Here is a 16472-nt window from a genome sequence, read left to right as displayed (position 1 = left end):
AGGCCATGGGATGAGACAAGGGAGGCTGAGAGTGTCTTCTGGCCCATCTGTGCAGTGCTAAGGGATGCAGTTCTGGATGAGTGGAAGAAACAAGGGATCCTAAGGGAATTGGAAGTAAGAGTTTTGGTTCAGGATGTTCTTTTAAGTGTCCAAAATGTCCAGGAGAAGTTTGGTTAAAAAAAACAAACCAAAATTCCTCCATGCCTCCATGGTCATTGAAGTGTCAAACTCTCATGCCCTTCACTTTTCAAATGCCCATCCCAGAGCTATGTGACAGCTTTCTCCTCGTGTGATGTTTTGGCCAAGATAAGGGATAGAAAGAGCTTAAACAAAGGCATGATTATGATACAGCTGTCTTTATGATTTGGTTTGGGATCTGGTTGCAGTGTATGTCCTCCTCCCTTTTTTCCATGTCCTAATAACCTTGTTTCTGTGGTTAAATCAAGTCAATGTAAGTGTATTTATGAAATAGTTCAGTGTCTGCTATTCTCTTGGATGAAATAGCAGTTTTTTAAAATACAAAGCCTTCATCATGTTGCATTTGTGTTCAGGTTTCTAAATCTTCCTGTAATAATGTCTACCTTTTATCTTACTAAACCAAAAAGTTAATGTATGACAGGATGTTTTTGATGGTTGAGTTTGAAAGTCTCTCTGTGAAGGGACAGACATTATTTTTAACACGATAAATGTTAGTCTATATATCCTGTTTAGTAAAGAAATGGTCACCATGAGTTAGAAGGCTGTTTGTGAAGCAGTGTTTTTATTCTTGCATTAGTAATCAGTTAATATCAATTCATTTTACTTCTTCACCAAGTACATGGTTAAAGAACTAAATTTTAATTACCTATAAAATATATGTGGGTAAGTTATTTGGGTTGGCAAAGCACATGAATCTTATCATTAAGATTTTCTTAATCATTGTGGAGAAGACTTACCCTGAGGTGGGCTGTAAGTGGCCAGACTTCTTCTATATTGTTGAAATGGAAGAATATTTTAATAAGAGTACTCAGACAAAAATTCAGTCGAGGAGATGAACAGACTTCAGAAACTTGAAACCCCAGAGTAGAACATCTATTGTGGAGTCATCAGCTGTTTCATGCAAGCATTGCTAATTCCCTATTGGCAAGGAGATAAGAACAGTAAAATTCCATCTCCATTTCCCTGAGCTCTCTGAGCCTGCTTAAATTTAGTCTTCTAATACGAACTTGTACAAAAATCTGGATCCTTAGGTGTCAAGCCCTATTGTATTGTGTTTAATGCAACTTAGACAAAAGCAATAATAGACTTAACTAGAAGTCTTGTGGACAAGTTTTGCAAGTTTGCCAGTTTTGTTCGGAAAATCAGCGGTATTTCTGATGTGAAGGGACTTGTGTCTATACCCCTGACTTGCAGTGTTGGGTTCTATGTGATGGGATCAGGTAAGTCTTCTGAAATGATTTAAAATGTTTGTGCCCTGGCTTCAGATTTGGTGGAAATGAATGTACCCTCAAACCTGTGTGAGAGCAGTTTCTAAGATAAAAGGTGAAGTATTTTACTTTTCTCAGCCATGTAGGAACATCTGATGCAAGAAAAGGAAAAAAAGCAATGTGTTTTAATTTTGGTGTATTTTTTAAAATTTCTGTGTGTCTATTTTTGGTTTTTCTGTAGACTAAGTTGTAGTATTGCATTTTATTGAAATGGTATGCTCTGTCTCACCCCTCCAAAATGTATGGTATATTCTAAGCCTGTGGTCCTGCCCTGAACCATCTGTCATCCCATTGGCCCAGTGTGATTCCGCGCCCACTTCAATCTCCCTCTTACTCTGTGCTAGTGAGACCCGTTGCCTTTTTAGCCTTTTTCCCTCTCTTAGCCTTCACCCCCTCTTGCTCCTTCCCTCCCCTAGGCTCCCCCTCCTTCCCCCTTCCCCCTCAGTAACCGTGCTGTTCCCGGGGATGGGACCCCTAATAAGCTGTCATCTAATCAGCACCCTCAGAAGCCGTGTGGAGTCTCCTTGCCTGCCTGCTGCTGCCAGCGAGCTCACAGCCTAGAGGGCCCCCCGGGGACACCCCAGGGTGCCCCCCCGCCCACCAAACGAACTACAACACTAAGTGTGAATTTATAGTGCTGATTCTTCATAAGGCTCAGGCTGATGTGAGAACAAAGGGCAGCACTGACTCTAGTCTGGCAGCTTGTCTCTGGTGTTGGAGCCTGGCTCTGCCTTGCCAGCCTTGGGAGGTGGGTGCACTATAGGGAAGAGATGCACTATTGGAAAAATGAATAATGGATATTTTAGAGTCAGAAAGTTCAGTTGTGGTTTTGGAGAGCTCCTAAAAGACTCCTTTCTTGTGGAATTGTAACAGTTGTCCCAAGGTTAGTTGAGCTCCCTGGTCTGTATTTGGAAGTGAGATATAATGGGATTAGAGTCTTTTCACCATCCTCTGGGACCTGTGAGTGCAGTTCCACCTGTCGCCTTCCCCAGGTGATTTCACTCCATTGTTTGAACCTGTATGAGTGTCTGGTGTGTGGAGTGCAAAACCAATTGTGGTTCTGTTTTGCTGTCTCCAGCCTAATTTGAGACTGCCCTGATCTACTCTGTGCAAGCAGAGGCCTGTGGGCTTGGGATGCTTCCATGCCATTGTTGTGGAGACGGAAGAAATCTTACTTGGTTGAATCATGGTATCTCCAGTCATTGGAAACAAGCGATGTCTGGATATTGTGGCGCGTTTCTGTTCCCCTAACTCAGCAATGCTATAGCAGATGCTTTGGAAAGCACAGCTAATTAATGTACAAGAACCTAGTATCTTGTGTTACTGCTGGTGTCATTCTGTCTCTGCTGTGACTGTGTCCTTTCCCTTTGAAAGTTGGTGGTGCGGGCTTTTGTTTGTGGCCACAAGACTCTTTTAAAACTACTTACAAAGGCGTAAAGAGACCTGGGATCACTCTGGTATCTAACTTGTCAGCAAAAGGACAAGATTTAGAGAAAGATGAAAGAGGGCAACAGGTGTAATTTATGATGGCATAAGCAGTTTTTAGTAAAACTCAAGCTTTTCAGCTTTTTTTTTTGGCCTGAATAACACTTGCAGCTGCTTGTCTGTGCATTTCTTTTCCTTGCAAACACTCCTGCTGTTTCTGATTGTAATCTTTTCTTTGATCTGGTTAAACAGACAAGCAAAAAGACTGTATATCTCTTAAGTTCATCACCTGAATAGAAAAGGGGATGCTGTGACCTGTTTATCACATCAGGCATTTCAGAAGTCAGTTGAAAGCTCCACTTTGGAAATAACAGAAGCGTACTTGAAGATTTCAGCATTTAGAGGGATCAAAATTGGGAGGGACAGCACTTAATTTTTTATTCTGCATTCAGACAGCTTATGGAGTAAATACAGCTGTAATAATATAGCAGATGTTATCAATTTATTAGTTCTTCAGTTCTACTTCTGTGTTCTGTAAATCTGTAATACTGGGTTGATCCAGGATCCTTGGGAAGGCAGAAAGTGATGTGAAGTGAGTCTCTCTTGATTTTCTGTTCTCTCTGAGTTCTGTGTTGGATGTTCAAAGTACGTCAGTCTAACAGATCTCTGAATCCCAGAAATCTGTTGAATGAACAGCTGGTGGCTCTCTAGATAGTTTTAATGTAAATTAGCGGGCTAGAGAAGAGAAATGTTAAAGTTAAATTTAAGGACAGTCCAGAGGAAATACTGTCTTGTACCATGAGCTGTTTCTTCAAAGTGTGGACTTTGCTAAGGCTGGGAAATAAGAGATGACTGTGTGGATGTAAATACTCAGAAGTTCTGCTACAGAAGAACGTCAACGAAACATACACTTTCAGTCCAAGGAATAAAAGTTTTGTGGGACAAAAATGTAAAGTTCTACACCTTGTAAAGCACTGTCAGGGGCTGCAAGTGAAGGAGCTCTTACTTTTTCCTTCTTTCAGAGGCCTTTCCCAGTAACGCTCTCCTTGTTAGTGAGAGAGGTGCAGACATTTTGGGGAACAGGTAATTTCTTTTTCCCACTTGAACAGTGGAGCTGGATCTGCTGTTTGTAGACAGTCCACTTCTCCTTATAATCTGCTTCTTAAGGAAAGGACAGAAACAGCTTGATCTTGTGTGCACACTTGTAATACCTGCTTTATTTCCAAGGATGAAGTAGAGCTGCAGCAAGATGAAGAAAACCTGCCCTATGAAGAAGAGATTTACAAAGATTCCAGTACCTTTCTTAAGGTGAGCTGCTTTTGCAGTTACAAGTGTAGTCAAAGCTGGCCCAGTTGTCTTAAACTGTTTCTGCAACTGATGGGATCTGAAATACAGCTTTAAAGGCTGAAGTAGTTGGTTGGAACTCACAACAGGTACAGAAGTTGCCTGTGACAGATCTGACTGTAACTGGTGTTTGCATTATTCCGAGGCACCTCACAATGGGCTGCAGGAATGGTGGGCCTGGTTTGGAACTAAAATGATGGTCTTGACCAGTGGAAATTATAAAGGCATGTTGAAAAGATAATCTGCTCCTTTCTCATTTGTCAGACTAACACGTACAATGTGTCTGTGTATGTCCAGTTATCTCCTGTTGCTCTCACTGAACTTCTTCCTATTCTCCAGGGCACTCAGAGCTTAAATCCACACAACGATTACTGCCAGCACTTTGTGGATACAGGACACAGACCCCAGAACTTCATCAGAGATGTTGGTATGTCATAGCCAGGAACTGTTTGAAGATGAGTCATTTGATTCAATAGCACTTCTTTCTTCCCCTTTTGTTACTCTTCCTAGTTTTTCTGTCTCAGTGTGCATACATATCAGTGTAGGCATCTACATGAATGGTTTATTTTCAGTTACTTTAGGAGGCCATTATTACCAAGGCTGTTCTTACCCTTGGTTTTTTTCCAAGCTCAGCTATTTTGATTCCAGAAAGTAGATGAGTTTAATGAAGAGATCTTGAAACCTCTGGAAGTTACAGTTCAGCTGTGTACTGGGCTGTATTGCCTCTTAAGCATGTAAAGTATGGGAAATAATGACATTTAAGTCAGGAAGCAATATGGATAATGTTTCTCACCTAATTAGGTAACTGCTGACAGCTCGACAGTTCAGCTGTGTACTGGGCTGTATTGCCTCTTAAGCATGTAAAGTATGGGAAATAATGACATTTAAGTCAGGAAGCAATGTGGATAATGTTTCTCAGCTAAATTAGGTAACTGCTGACAGCTCATTAGAATGCCCAGGTGTAGAGGACGTTGCCCCCCCCCCAATTTATTAGTACCATTCCAAGCTGTACTTTTAAATGAACATGAAGCTGAAGCCTTTTAAATAACTCCTACTTAAGCTGAAGTGATACTGCTTGGGAAGCAGGAATGGCACCCTGTTGGTTTATGCTGAACCTGCTGCTGGCAGTAGCAAACCCATTGTCTATAAGGGAGAACGAAATATACTTCGAAGTATATTTTCCTTTTTGCAACATTTGCTGCAAAAGATCTAATGAGGATGAGGGTTCTCTCCATTCCATTCTGTGCACATGAAAGGTTGGAAAATTGGCGCCATAAAGCTAAATGTAGGAGTGTGTCTTCAGGTCTTCATGACTGCCACCACAGCACCAAATGTCAGTGTGAGGGTTGCCTCAGGGAACCAGCCACAGCCCAGGTGCCATTTGGAAACAGTTGTCAAAGATTACACAGACTATGCTGTGAATTAATGTTAATTAGATCTTAATAGAAATTTATGGAAGGGGGAAAACCAAAATAACTTCTTTCATCATCCTGGCACTTTCAGTTTAAATGAAAGGTTGTTTCCTTCTGGTAACGGGAATTGTGAATTCCTGATCCACTGTTGTGTTCTAGAGAGGATCAGAGCATCAGCACTGCATCAGTAACAGCACTGATTAGCTGGGTGAGGGCAGGAGGCTTTTGTCAAGTACTGAACGAAAAAGTGCTTTAAAGGGTTTGCTTTGTTCTAACAAAAATTAAAATGAGGCTAAGTATTAACATTTGCACCTATTCAGAATACTGGACAATGCTTAATTGATAGAGATTTACTCTGTTAAGTAGTTGTTAACTTCATGTTTTCTTCTTCTTAGGCTTAGCAGATAGGTTTGAAGAATATCCAAAACTTAGAGAGCTCATCAGATTGAAGGATGAGCTGATATCTAAATCTAACACTCCTCCCATGTAAGTGTTCTTGTGGAAAATGCCTTTCTTCTCCAGACCTGTTTGAAGTTAGCTGTCTGCTTTGCAAATCTCTATCTTCAGCACCTGCTTAGAATTTAGATTTTCTCTTTCTGTTTGTGTATACAAATTAATCAACTGAAGCATAGAAGAATAAGATCACTCTGGTGTTTGTTTTTAGTTTAATCTAGATGTTTAATACGGTGTATAAACCAGATTTTCTTTCCAGTGTGTGATTATTTATCGTGTCTAAAGCTTTGATTTTTTAAGACCAAATTGTCAACTGATTTGGCTGCAGGCTTTAATTTGGGAACTAAGAGAATATCATGTGGTGGTGAATCTCATGTTATCATGTGGTTTATGATAACAAGAAGAGCTTTAAAAAAATTGCCTCTTAATATAACCTTAGCTTTTCTTGTAGCAGCTGGTTTTTGTACAGTGTTCAGCTATTATCTCAGTGTCCATCAATCACATGTTATTTTGGAGTTGAAGACAAAAATGTTTAGGCTGACTGAAAGTCATTTGTCCTTGTTTTTGCTGAATGTCAGACACAGCCTCAGAGTGCAGTGTGTTACTCCAGGGATTCAGACCTCTCTGAACTTAACCTTATGCTTGTCATGTGCAGTAGTCTTGATCTGTACCACAAAAATCCACCTTATTTAATGGTAGTCACAGAAAACCCTATGAAATAGTTGTCTGAGCAACTGAGTGCAAACTGCAAACTCAACCTGCTCTTTCAAGCTAGGCATGTGTTTTGGTCATAAAGTACAAAAGGGGGAAAACCAGTAATCAAATGCTGCCTTCAACACCAAGTACACATGGAATCTTTTCCACACACTTTTTGGGAAGGGGAAAGTGGTGGTCTATTGATCAGCTTTACTAAAGTTAAAGGAATTTAGAGGAGGGCAGTGTCATTTTTTGGTAGTGATAGAGCAGTGAGTGGTGTGCAGGCATGAAGGAGAGTCATAAGAGTGTGTGTGAGTATGTACTTAATAGAATCAGTGGTGGGGGTGGGGGGGAATTTTGCTTGGTACAGGAGTAGAGAAATACATCTATGCTATAAAAGGTAACAATGTTTCCAGTATTTAGAATCTTTGGAATAATTCTAAAAATATGCCACTTTTCCAGTTAGCCAGGCAGTGAGTGTTTGTTTCTTAAATGTTTATGTTTCTTCCTATTGTAGTCCATGGGTATACAGAAAGTGCAGTGAGTCTGCACCTAGGTATTGTTGTACAGTCTCTGCGGGCATGTGTTTCCTGCTTGCTAAGGTAGAAGCCTAAAAACTGTTTATTAAGACTACTTAAAAACCACAATACAATAGCATCCAGCCTCGATTAAGTGAGGATGTGTAATGGATCTCCTCTGGATTTAGAGCATTTGAGATGTACAACCCACCCAGGAGACCCTGCTCTTAACTGGCTGCACAGAAGTGCTGTGTGGAGAGTAGTCCTCAGGCCACTGTTGCACCTTGTCTGATGCAGTCTGGCATCTTCTGTTTAAACAGGTATTTGCAAGCAGACTTGGAAGCCTTTGATATTAGGGAACTGAAGTCCAAATTTGATGTGATTCTCCTGGAGCCACCATTGGAAGAATATTACCGAGAGACTGGCATTACTGCCAATGAAAAATGCTGGACCTGGGATGACGTAAGTACCTGTTTTGCTGTGAAGAACGTTTCATACATTTGTTTAAGCAAATAGTTTCAGGGTTTAATTTAGTAAATACAACTTTTTGTTCTCTCTGAGCCTGGCTGAAAATGTAAACCTAGTAATAGTGGGTTTTCTCTCTGCCCTTACCTTCACTGGGCTTTCTCTTTGATTTTTGACTGTTGAAATACTGAATGTCCATTGAAAAGATTCCCTTGTTTCTTGAAATTCCTGAGATTATTCAGGCATGCTTTTTAATATGCTGGTCTTCTGGTAAAAAAGTGCAGGTTAGTTTGCTTTACTGACATTCCTCCATTCTCCAACTATTGGTTGGGTAGGAAATTTTGATGGTCAAGCCAGTAATAATCCCTAGAAACTTAACAAAATAGATAAACCTCACTTGTGGAAGTCTTTCTCTTGTATTTATTCAAAAATGGTGCCTAGCAGTGCTGCCCAGGGAAAAAACATTCCATCCTAACAGAAAAACTGGAGTGTGGGAGGCAGGACTCATCTTCCTAGTGTGGAGTTACATCCTCCTAGAGTGGCCCCTACTGCATTATTTTTCCTCGGAATGGCATTGAATGAAGCTTGATTTGATGTGTTAGCAAGTTAGAGATGAATCCTTTCAACTTGTGATGACTAACAGATGCTTTGCATCCGAAGTTATTTCATCTTGAATGTTACTCATTTGCCATTGTTGAACCACTGTTCTCCTAAATTCTGGCTGCTTTTCCTGAAAGTGAAAATGGAGAGAATGTCTATTCCTATTTAGTGATAGGAATTAAGCTGAGATTTTTAGAACGTCTTCACAACCTTCATGTAAGTGCTTACAGAGAGGAAAAGAAACAGAGTACTGTTGCTTCTGTATTAAATATTTTTGCTGCCAGTGGAATGATAAAACAAAGCAGAGATTTGAGGAGGAGACCATGTGGGTTGTGTGGGTCTTTTAAATCTAGAATTTCTTATGCAGGTAGAATTTCTGTTTGTGATTGTTTCATCCCAGCCAGCAGCCCAGGCCCAGGCAGCTACTCACTCACTCCCCCACCAGTGGGATCAGGGAGAGAAATGGAAGGGTAAAAGCTGGAAAACTCAAACCTTGAGACAAAGACAGTTTAATGGGGAAAGCAAAAGCCATGCACACAAGCAAAGCAAAACAAGGAATTAGTTCCCTGCTTCCCTTGGGTGGTCCCCAGCTGTGCTTCCTGATGGTTTCTGTGACAATGCCTCAAGACTTAGTATTCTTCCTGATGCTACTGGTGATTTGTATTTAATTCAGAAATGCTTTTATTGCACTTATTATTACTAGATCATGAAATTGGAAATTGAAGAAATTGCAGCCCCAAGGTCATTTGTGTTTCTGTGGTGTGGCTCGGGCGAGGGTCTGGATCTCGGCCGAGTGGTAAGATGATGTTTTAATTCAATTTATCAGGGACAGGCTTAAGAGTTTATTTTTATCTTTGACTTTTCCCTGTATAGAATTCTCAGCCCTAACTACTGAGGGATGTTTTGTTACTGTGTTAGAGGATATGTGATTTTAAATGGCATTAACTGTTTAGATACTGTAAATGTCCAGCTGAGCCATTGACTATGTGAGGAAGCATAATTCCTTGCGGTCATGGTTTGGATGTATGTGTGTTGACAGAGGAGCAGGTTGCCAAGTTACAATTTTTTGACAGAATTCTCAGTAGTTTTCTGCCATAAAAGTTCATGCTAGGAGAAAGGTCCTACTGTTTCATAAATTGAGATACAATTGTCATCTTTCTGCATGTCAGGGAAACACTACTTGTGCTGGGGATGCTGCACAAAGAATTCCCAATTGGCTCCTGCAGTGCGGAAACATTCTTTATTTAGTTCAAGCAGTGCTTTCCATGAAAACAATTCACAGACAACTGTTTAAGGGCAGCCTGTGATTACTGATCTCTTTGCTTTGGCTGTTTTTCAGTCTCAAGTTGGCCAGATAGACTGGGTTTGGTCATAGCCAGGTTTGTAGTAGCTGGACAGTCCTTGAATAAGAAAAGTCAAGAGCCTGAGTGAGTGTTCAGTTCAGGTCACTTGATGTTTTTGTGCAGTGTGAACCGTTTTGTTTATAACATTTAGTGTCTGCGCAAATGGGGTTACAGAAGATGTGAGGACATCTGCTGGATTAAAACAAATAAGAACAACCCTGGCAAGACCAAGACTCTAGACCCCAAGGCTGTCTTCCAAAGAACCAAGGTAAAGGATTGCCTCCATCCCTCCTCTGTTTCCATTCTGTCTCTCTGTGCTGATGACACAGCCGGTGTTGGTGACAGGCTTGTGAGAAAGCCAGCAGGAGGACTTCCAAGTTCTGTTCTGCAAAGTACATTTTATGGAACTAAACATAGCAATAGAGTTTGACTAAAGTCAATGTCAAAAGAAGTCTTCTAAATCTGTAGATCTTAACTGAATCTATTAACAAAAAATAACTGTAGAAGATCGACTGTTGGTTCTAAATGCACACAAGGTGTGCGCCCACAGCTTGGACCAGAGACAAGTCTGGGGGAACCAAAGCACCTCCTGCCTTCCTGGAGGTGATTGTACAGCAAAATGATAGAATGGGTCAGCTTGCTCTAAACCAAACTTTTTTTTGAAGATGCTTTGTGGGGGATGTGTACTGAAGGAGGTGCAGAGAAAAAAAAGTGTTCTGGTTTGTGACTCAAATGTCTATTGACCAGAAATTTAGAGAAATGTAAATGGGACTCATAAATAATTAGTTTGGGTATATGTGAGTGTAACTGGAAGTTGTACTGAGTACAGAGAACCGATTGACAATTTATTCATTTCAAGTTGTCAGTGAACCTCAGGACTCCTTCCTCATTCATTCATCATCATTAGCATTAAACATCCTCAAGTCTGTCTCAAATTGGCCATTGTTAGGAGTGTAAACTTCCCTTTAGGATATCTGGAATCTTTCTTTGACTTGCATTTACATTAATCTGAAGTTTGTTTGAAAGTGTGTTGTATTAGTTATAAATATTTATAATTATAAATATTGTGTGTTTATTGCATATAGTATTGCAAATATCTTCAGTTTGCTCATGAGGGCAAGGTTAAAACTAACACAGGAGGATTTGAGGGGACTGTGTCTTTGTTTAGCACAGAAAAATAGTTTCTGGAATGGGGGAATTCCTGTGTTTATCGAGCAAGAGTTGAGCTGAGGTCATTGTTTGTGATAAACACTGAAAATGGAGTGAGTTTGCTCTGACTAAACAAGCCCTGTTGCAAGCTGTGTTTGCCAGTGCTTAGCGCAGCAGATGTGTTCTGTTCTGTTTGGCTGAGGTATCTCTCCAAGGATGCTCGGTGCTGTGCCACCTGTCAGAGAATCCCAGTATTTGTGAGTGACACGCCGTGTGGTATGGAAGTAAAAGGTTTGGGATAGTTCTCCTAAGGACTAGACTGAGGAGGCTTGGCTTGGTGGGTGGTTTGCTTTGCAGTATTCTGCCTTTCACTTGGGTACATTCTACGTCCAAACCCTTGTTGCATGAGTGCAATACCATCTGCATAGATTTGACAGGTCTGATGTTGTGCCTTTCATGTTTACCCACTAACTCTACAAACCCTTTCCAAAATTCAGGAATGATTACGTGCTCTTGTCTGTGACTGTTTCCTGAGCCATCTGGTGGCGCTTAGTGAGTCAGAGCATTTGATCCTGGGGAACATCGCTCATCCAAGATTTATATTCTCAGAAACAGAGCTCTGAAATGAGTCTGTAGGAGCCTCTTTTCATCCTGGAACAATCCTCATTCGTGGGTGCCACATATCACTCACTTAAATTGGTCTACAGGGTTGTAGAAGGAAGGAAAACAATGCATGTTACAGCTCAAGAACACTTCTAATGCTGATGAGCTGCCTGAGAGTGTGATAGTGGTTGTGGGGTTTTATGCAGAAATATCTTCTAGAAAGGAATTTGAGGGGAATTCTGAGGGTCACTTTATAAATAGAGGTACAGTATGAAAAAGTACATATTATTTCCACTGCCTGTTTCAAGACTGAAAACTTTAAAAGTTATTATATGAATAAAGTTAGGATCAGAATGCTAAGACAGGTATTAATCATAATTAATAACCATTCCTTGCTCTTGCCATCACGTTTTTCTCTTTTGCCTTGTGGAGATTTCTCAGCCTCTCCAGCCTAAAGTTCTGTAATTGAAGAAGTCCACGTAGCAGACTTCAGCCTTGATTTGAGTTTTACCACCTCATAGTGTAGTTTATCAAGCTTCAGCTTAAAGTACTGCTCTGCTTTGTTCTCAGCTGGCTCCTTTGGTGGCTCCAGCTTTTCTGCTCTAGTTCTTGTTTCAGACTTTTCTCTCCTGAGAAAAGAGTGGAATGTGCTTAGAACTGTCCTTGCTGTCCCTTGTGCTCACCTGGCACAGCAGTAGGTGTGACACGTGACAGCTCTGTGTGTCTGCAGGAGCACTGCCTCATGGGCATCAAGGGCACCGTGCGCCGCAGCACCGACGGAGACTTCATCCACGCCAACGTTGACATCGACCTCATCATCACCGAGGAGCCTGAAATTGGCAACATAGAGAAACCTGTGGAGATTTTTCACATCATTGAGCACTTCTGCCTTGGGCGACGGCGGCTTCACCTCTTTGGGAGAGACAGCACAATTCGACCAGGTAACTGCTATGTTGTTTTTGGTCAAACAGTAAAATTCATTTCAGGGTCCCAAAGAGGTTTCCAGATGTATGTCACAGGTCAGATAGCAGATCTGAAGGGAATAGTTTTTTGGTGTCTGTGAAGATCTGTCAGCCACAGAACTGACAGATTTATAAAGTTTATGAGAACTCTCATTTCTATAATTTTTCCAGAAGAGAGATTTTTGTTAACCAATATTTTCGCCTATCCATGTGTTTAATTCATCAGTGAGCATAACAAAATCCCGCTGAGATTCCTTTTCTCCCATATGTTTACGCTTCTCAGAAAAGTGATTTCTTTCTCCAACTGGTTTTCAACCCCTATGAGCTTAGTGCTGTTGCCTGTGTCTGAAGTCGCAGTATCTTACAGTGGGTGCTGCATCTGGCATGATGCAAAATGCAAGAAATACATGGATCAGGACACATTGTTCAGGTATTCCTTCAGTGCAGCTACCAGGGGGTTCTGTCTGTCAGTGTCTCACAGTCAGGTACTTGAGTATTTTTTAAAAACACTGTTGTGGTGTAAGGACAAGAAAGAAGAAGGGTTTGTGAAAGCACAGTGTGAATGTTGCCACAGCCATGTGTAATAAAAAATTTAAAAAAAAAAAAAAAAGGAAAACAAGCCCTTAGAAATACCCAACTGAAATCTCAACTGTGCAGCAACTCTAGAGGTGACTTTTCATTCTGTTCAGTGCCGCTGATGTGTAGGTGAGTGTGTCTCCCTGTCACTTGAGTGTTCATTTACTGGGAGAAGTTTCACTGTGGCCTTGAAGCCTGAAGTTTGTTGTTGCTTCTGCTGACTGTGGTTTTGTTCCCGAGGTTGGCTGACGGTGGGACCCACCCTCACAAACAGCAACTTCAACGCGGAAACGTATTCCTCCTATTTCACGGCTCCCAATTCCCACCTGACCGGCTGCACCGAGGAGATCGAGAGGCTGCGGCCCAAGTCCCCGCCGCCCAAGTCCAAGTCCGACCGGGGTGGGGGTGCTCCCAGGGGAGGAGGAAGAGGAGGGACTTCGGCAGGACGGGGAGAAAGGGGCAGGGAGAGGAACAGAACCAACTTCCGCGGTGAGCGGGGTGGATTCAGAGGGGGCCGTGGAGGGACCCATCGAGGGGGCTTCCCCACCCGCTGAAGAGGTGATGGATGCTTCCCCTGCCTACGCCTTGTGTGGGAATCTTTCCTGTAGTCTTGTTTTTCCTACAGTGAATTCCTCTGGGGACTCAAGCTAGATGACTTTTACAATTGTTTTTGGTGCACGCCGTTCCAGACAGTCGGCCTTGCAGTCTGGCACAGCCCCTCACCTGGCCATGTCCTGCACGGGCAGCACTGAGCTCAGAGCAGAGAGCACCAGCCCTTCACACCACGGGTAGGATGGAAATGACCCCTTGCTCTCCTCTTATGAACCTTGCAAGGTGGAGACTTCTTTTTCAACTTCATTTTCTCCAAAACATGGATTCCATCTCCATTGTTGGAGGTTTGGGTTTGGACTGATTTGCATTAATATGATGGAGCGGGCATGAAATGCAGCTCTGAATTGCATGGCCACAGCAGACTTGCTGTCCTCTGGAAGAAAAAGTGCTGTGTCTGTATTGACACCTATTTTAACTTCTCTGAAACCAAGGAGCAAATGAAATAAATAGAATTCTATTTTTTCTTATTTGGTTTAAACTTCCCAAATTATTCCTGGGAATAGGAAAAGGTTAATTTTTAATTTGTGGTGTATATGCACTCACCTGCCGTGTCAGTAGTGGGGAGCGTGGTAATTCTGTGCAGCTGTGTGTTGTCCTTCGTGGAAAGCACCGAGTTGTGCATTTACGTGCAGCCCAGAAGTTGTGCACAGGTGTGGGCTGCTCCTTGAGTGGGGGTTTCTCCCCAGTGTGTGTCTGTAACACCTTGTTCCTTGGGAGGGAAGAGCAGTGTCACTGCAGAGCGGTCCCAGAGACCTGGCTGGAGGGAGGATTGCACCCGGGAGGTGGTGTGAGTGTGTGATCCCTGAAACAGGGAACACTGACAGAACTGAGTGCTGCCTTTGCCTGTGGGTGTTGCACACATTTGAGAATGGCTGTTGCTGATGCAGCTCAGTGTGGAAAGAAAGTGACCCCTTCCCTATGTACAGTGTCCGTTTTTAGCAAAACCACAACTCTGAGCTTCTTGTGCAGCTCTTGGTAGGCTGAACAAACCCGGCTTTTGATGTCTCAAGGTCTTAGGTGTGGGTTTTGGAAAACTGGTGTTTAAGTCTGAATGTTTCTCCTGAAGCCCAGCTTTCAAATAACTGTCCTGTAAAGTAGTGGATTATTAAACATGTTTATCAAAGCTGATGTTTAAATATCTTCCTTAATATTTTGTGTCTTTGTTGTCCTTGAGGTTTTGGAATTGCTACGTGGTTTCCTCTGTGCTGTTGTAGATGGGAACTGTTCTTTTGATTTTGAAGATTTTGATGGGCTGGGGAACTCCCTGGCTTTGGTCATGTTCAGCATGGGATTGCCATAGTGCCAATGGGAACTGCCCGTTTACTACAGCTTGTTTCTTCCTCTGTCATATGTGCACATCTGTAGAGTGACTGGATTTGGGAAGGGGAGTTTTAAAGTTGATGTTTATCTGGTCATTGGTGAAATCTGCTACGGGCTGTATGGAACACAGCTGAGAGAAGGTAAATGCCCTAGTAGGGACACCTTTTTTTGGTGATTTTTGCCCTAATTATGTTGGTATTCGGAAAGTAAAGACACTTTACCTTAGGACCACTGCTTTTGTGGCAGGGAAAAATACTTTCTTATTTTTCAGTGAGTAGAAAACTTTAATTTCCATTTGCCCCTTTTAATTACATGCCCAGTAGTGGTAGTTCAGTGAATGAGCTGCTCTTAACATAAACTTAGGCTAAAGGGAAGAGGAGGGCCAAAAACTACTGGATCTGAAGTGCTTCTGTTTTAGTTTGCGGTGCTGCTCAAGACTTCACTGACTGAGGAAAGTAGTGGCAGGTGATGGAGGTTTCTTGGTCCTTCCCATCAAAGCAGAAATAGCTCAATAACTGTAAGAAAAAAAATGAATAGTGCTGCAGCGAGTGTTAGATTAGAGCTGTCTGGATGGGCCACCTTTGCCAGCAAAGTCTGATGTCCGTGTTGTTAATGAGCAGCTGATGGAATGTTTTAATTGAGGTTAAAGGAACTTCACCTCTGCACTTGTCCTTCATAAAGAACAACACTGCCCCTGCTCATCTGAAGGTGGAATTTCAGCAGTGACAGACTGACAAAGGCTGTACAGGTAAGGCAGTAGCGCAGGGCTGCGCACTCCCAAATCTTGGTCCGTGTCCCTCTGGGGTTGGGCATGAGACTTAGGAAGTACTGGAGTGAGACACAGTCCCACACACCCAGTTATACAGGAAGAAAATTGGGTCATTTTGGCAGTCACTGGGATTTGGACCATATAGAAATGGTGACTAGAGATGAAAAGCTTTTACTCCCATTAGCAGTTGTCAGTAATTTCTCACTTGTAACACTTCCAGAGCAAGGAGAGGATAAGGCTCAGAATCACTGAGCTGCTGATGAGCATTTCATTTGCCACAAGTAAATGAAGACTTAATTTGAGCATGCTCTCCTGGAAGATAAAAAGCCCGATGAGTTTCTTCCTTTCCACTTGCATTAAATGCATAATGTCTCCAGTCTGATTTGCGCTGCCGGTCTAGACCTTGTCATGCTTTGAGTCCTTGGATTCTTTTACACCCTGTGAATTCAGTGAAGGACTCAACACCTGCACTGACAAGGTACTCAGGATGTGTCAGCATTGGGCTTCAGAGGGAATTTAAGACCCCGGTCAGGTGTAGATCATTGTGTGTAAATCAGCCATCAGCTGGGGAATTCCATGCACTCTCTGACACTGGTGGTTGCAGGGAGCTGGCTGGAGTGCTGGTGTGCTGTGCAGGCTGGCTCTCGAGCAGTTTTGAAAACAGAAAGGTACTGTCAGGAAGAGCCACCTCTGGGCGCAGAAGGCAGATGGCACCTTCTGCAGCCTGGGCAGTGCTGCTGGCAGCTGTAGCACCAGCAT

General features: G+C 42.3%; 1 protein-coding gene across 1 annotated transcript in view; it reads left to right on the top strand.

Moving 5' to 3' along the window:
* The window catches only part of METTL14 (methyltransferase like 14), a 38896-nt gene extending 24149 nt beyond the window's left edge, over window positions 1-14747 (top strand). The window contains exons 6-13 of the mRNA XM_041468165.1: window positions 4119-4199; window positions 4575-4662; window positions 6043-6133; window positions 7635-7776; window positions 9083-9175; window positions 9874-9990; window positions 12205-12415; window positions 13253-14747. Coding sequence (XP_041324099.1) covers window positions 4119-4199; window positions 4575-4662; window positions 6043-6133; window positions 7635-7776; window positions 9083-9175; window positions 9874-9990; window positions 12205-12415; window positions 13253-13566 — 1137 coding nt within the window. The 3' untranslated portion in view covers window positions 13567-14747. The remainder of the gene's footprint in view (window positions 1-4118; window positions 4200-4574; window positions 4663-6042; window positions 6134-7634; window positions 7777-9082; window positions 9176-9873; window positions 9991-12204; window positions 12416-13252) is intronic.
* The last annotated feature ends 1725 nt before the right edge of the window (window positions 14748-16472 follow it).

The sequence above is a fragment of the Pyrgilauda ruficollis genome, unplaced genomic scaffold (assembly GCF_017590135.1).
Source record: "Pyrgilauda ruficollis isolate IOZ18807 unplaced genomic scaffold, ASM1759013v1 scaffold212, whole genome shotgun sequence".
NCBI lineage: Eukaryota > Metazoa > Chordata > Aves > Passeriformes > Passeridae > Pyrgilauda > Pyrgilauda ruficollis.
Note: the sequence above shows the minus strand (reverse complement) of the source record. Positions and strands in the feature narration are given on the sequence as shown.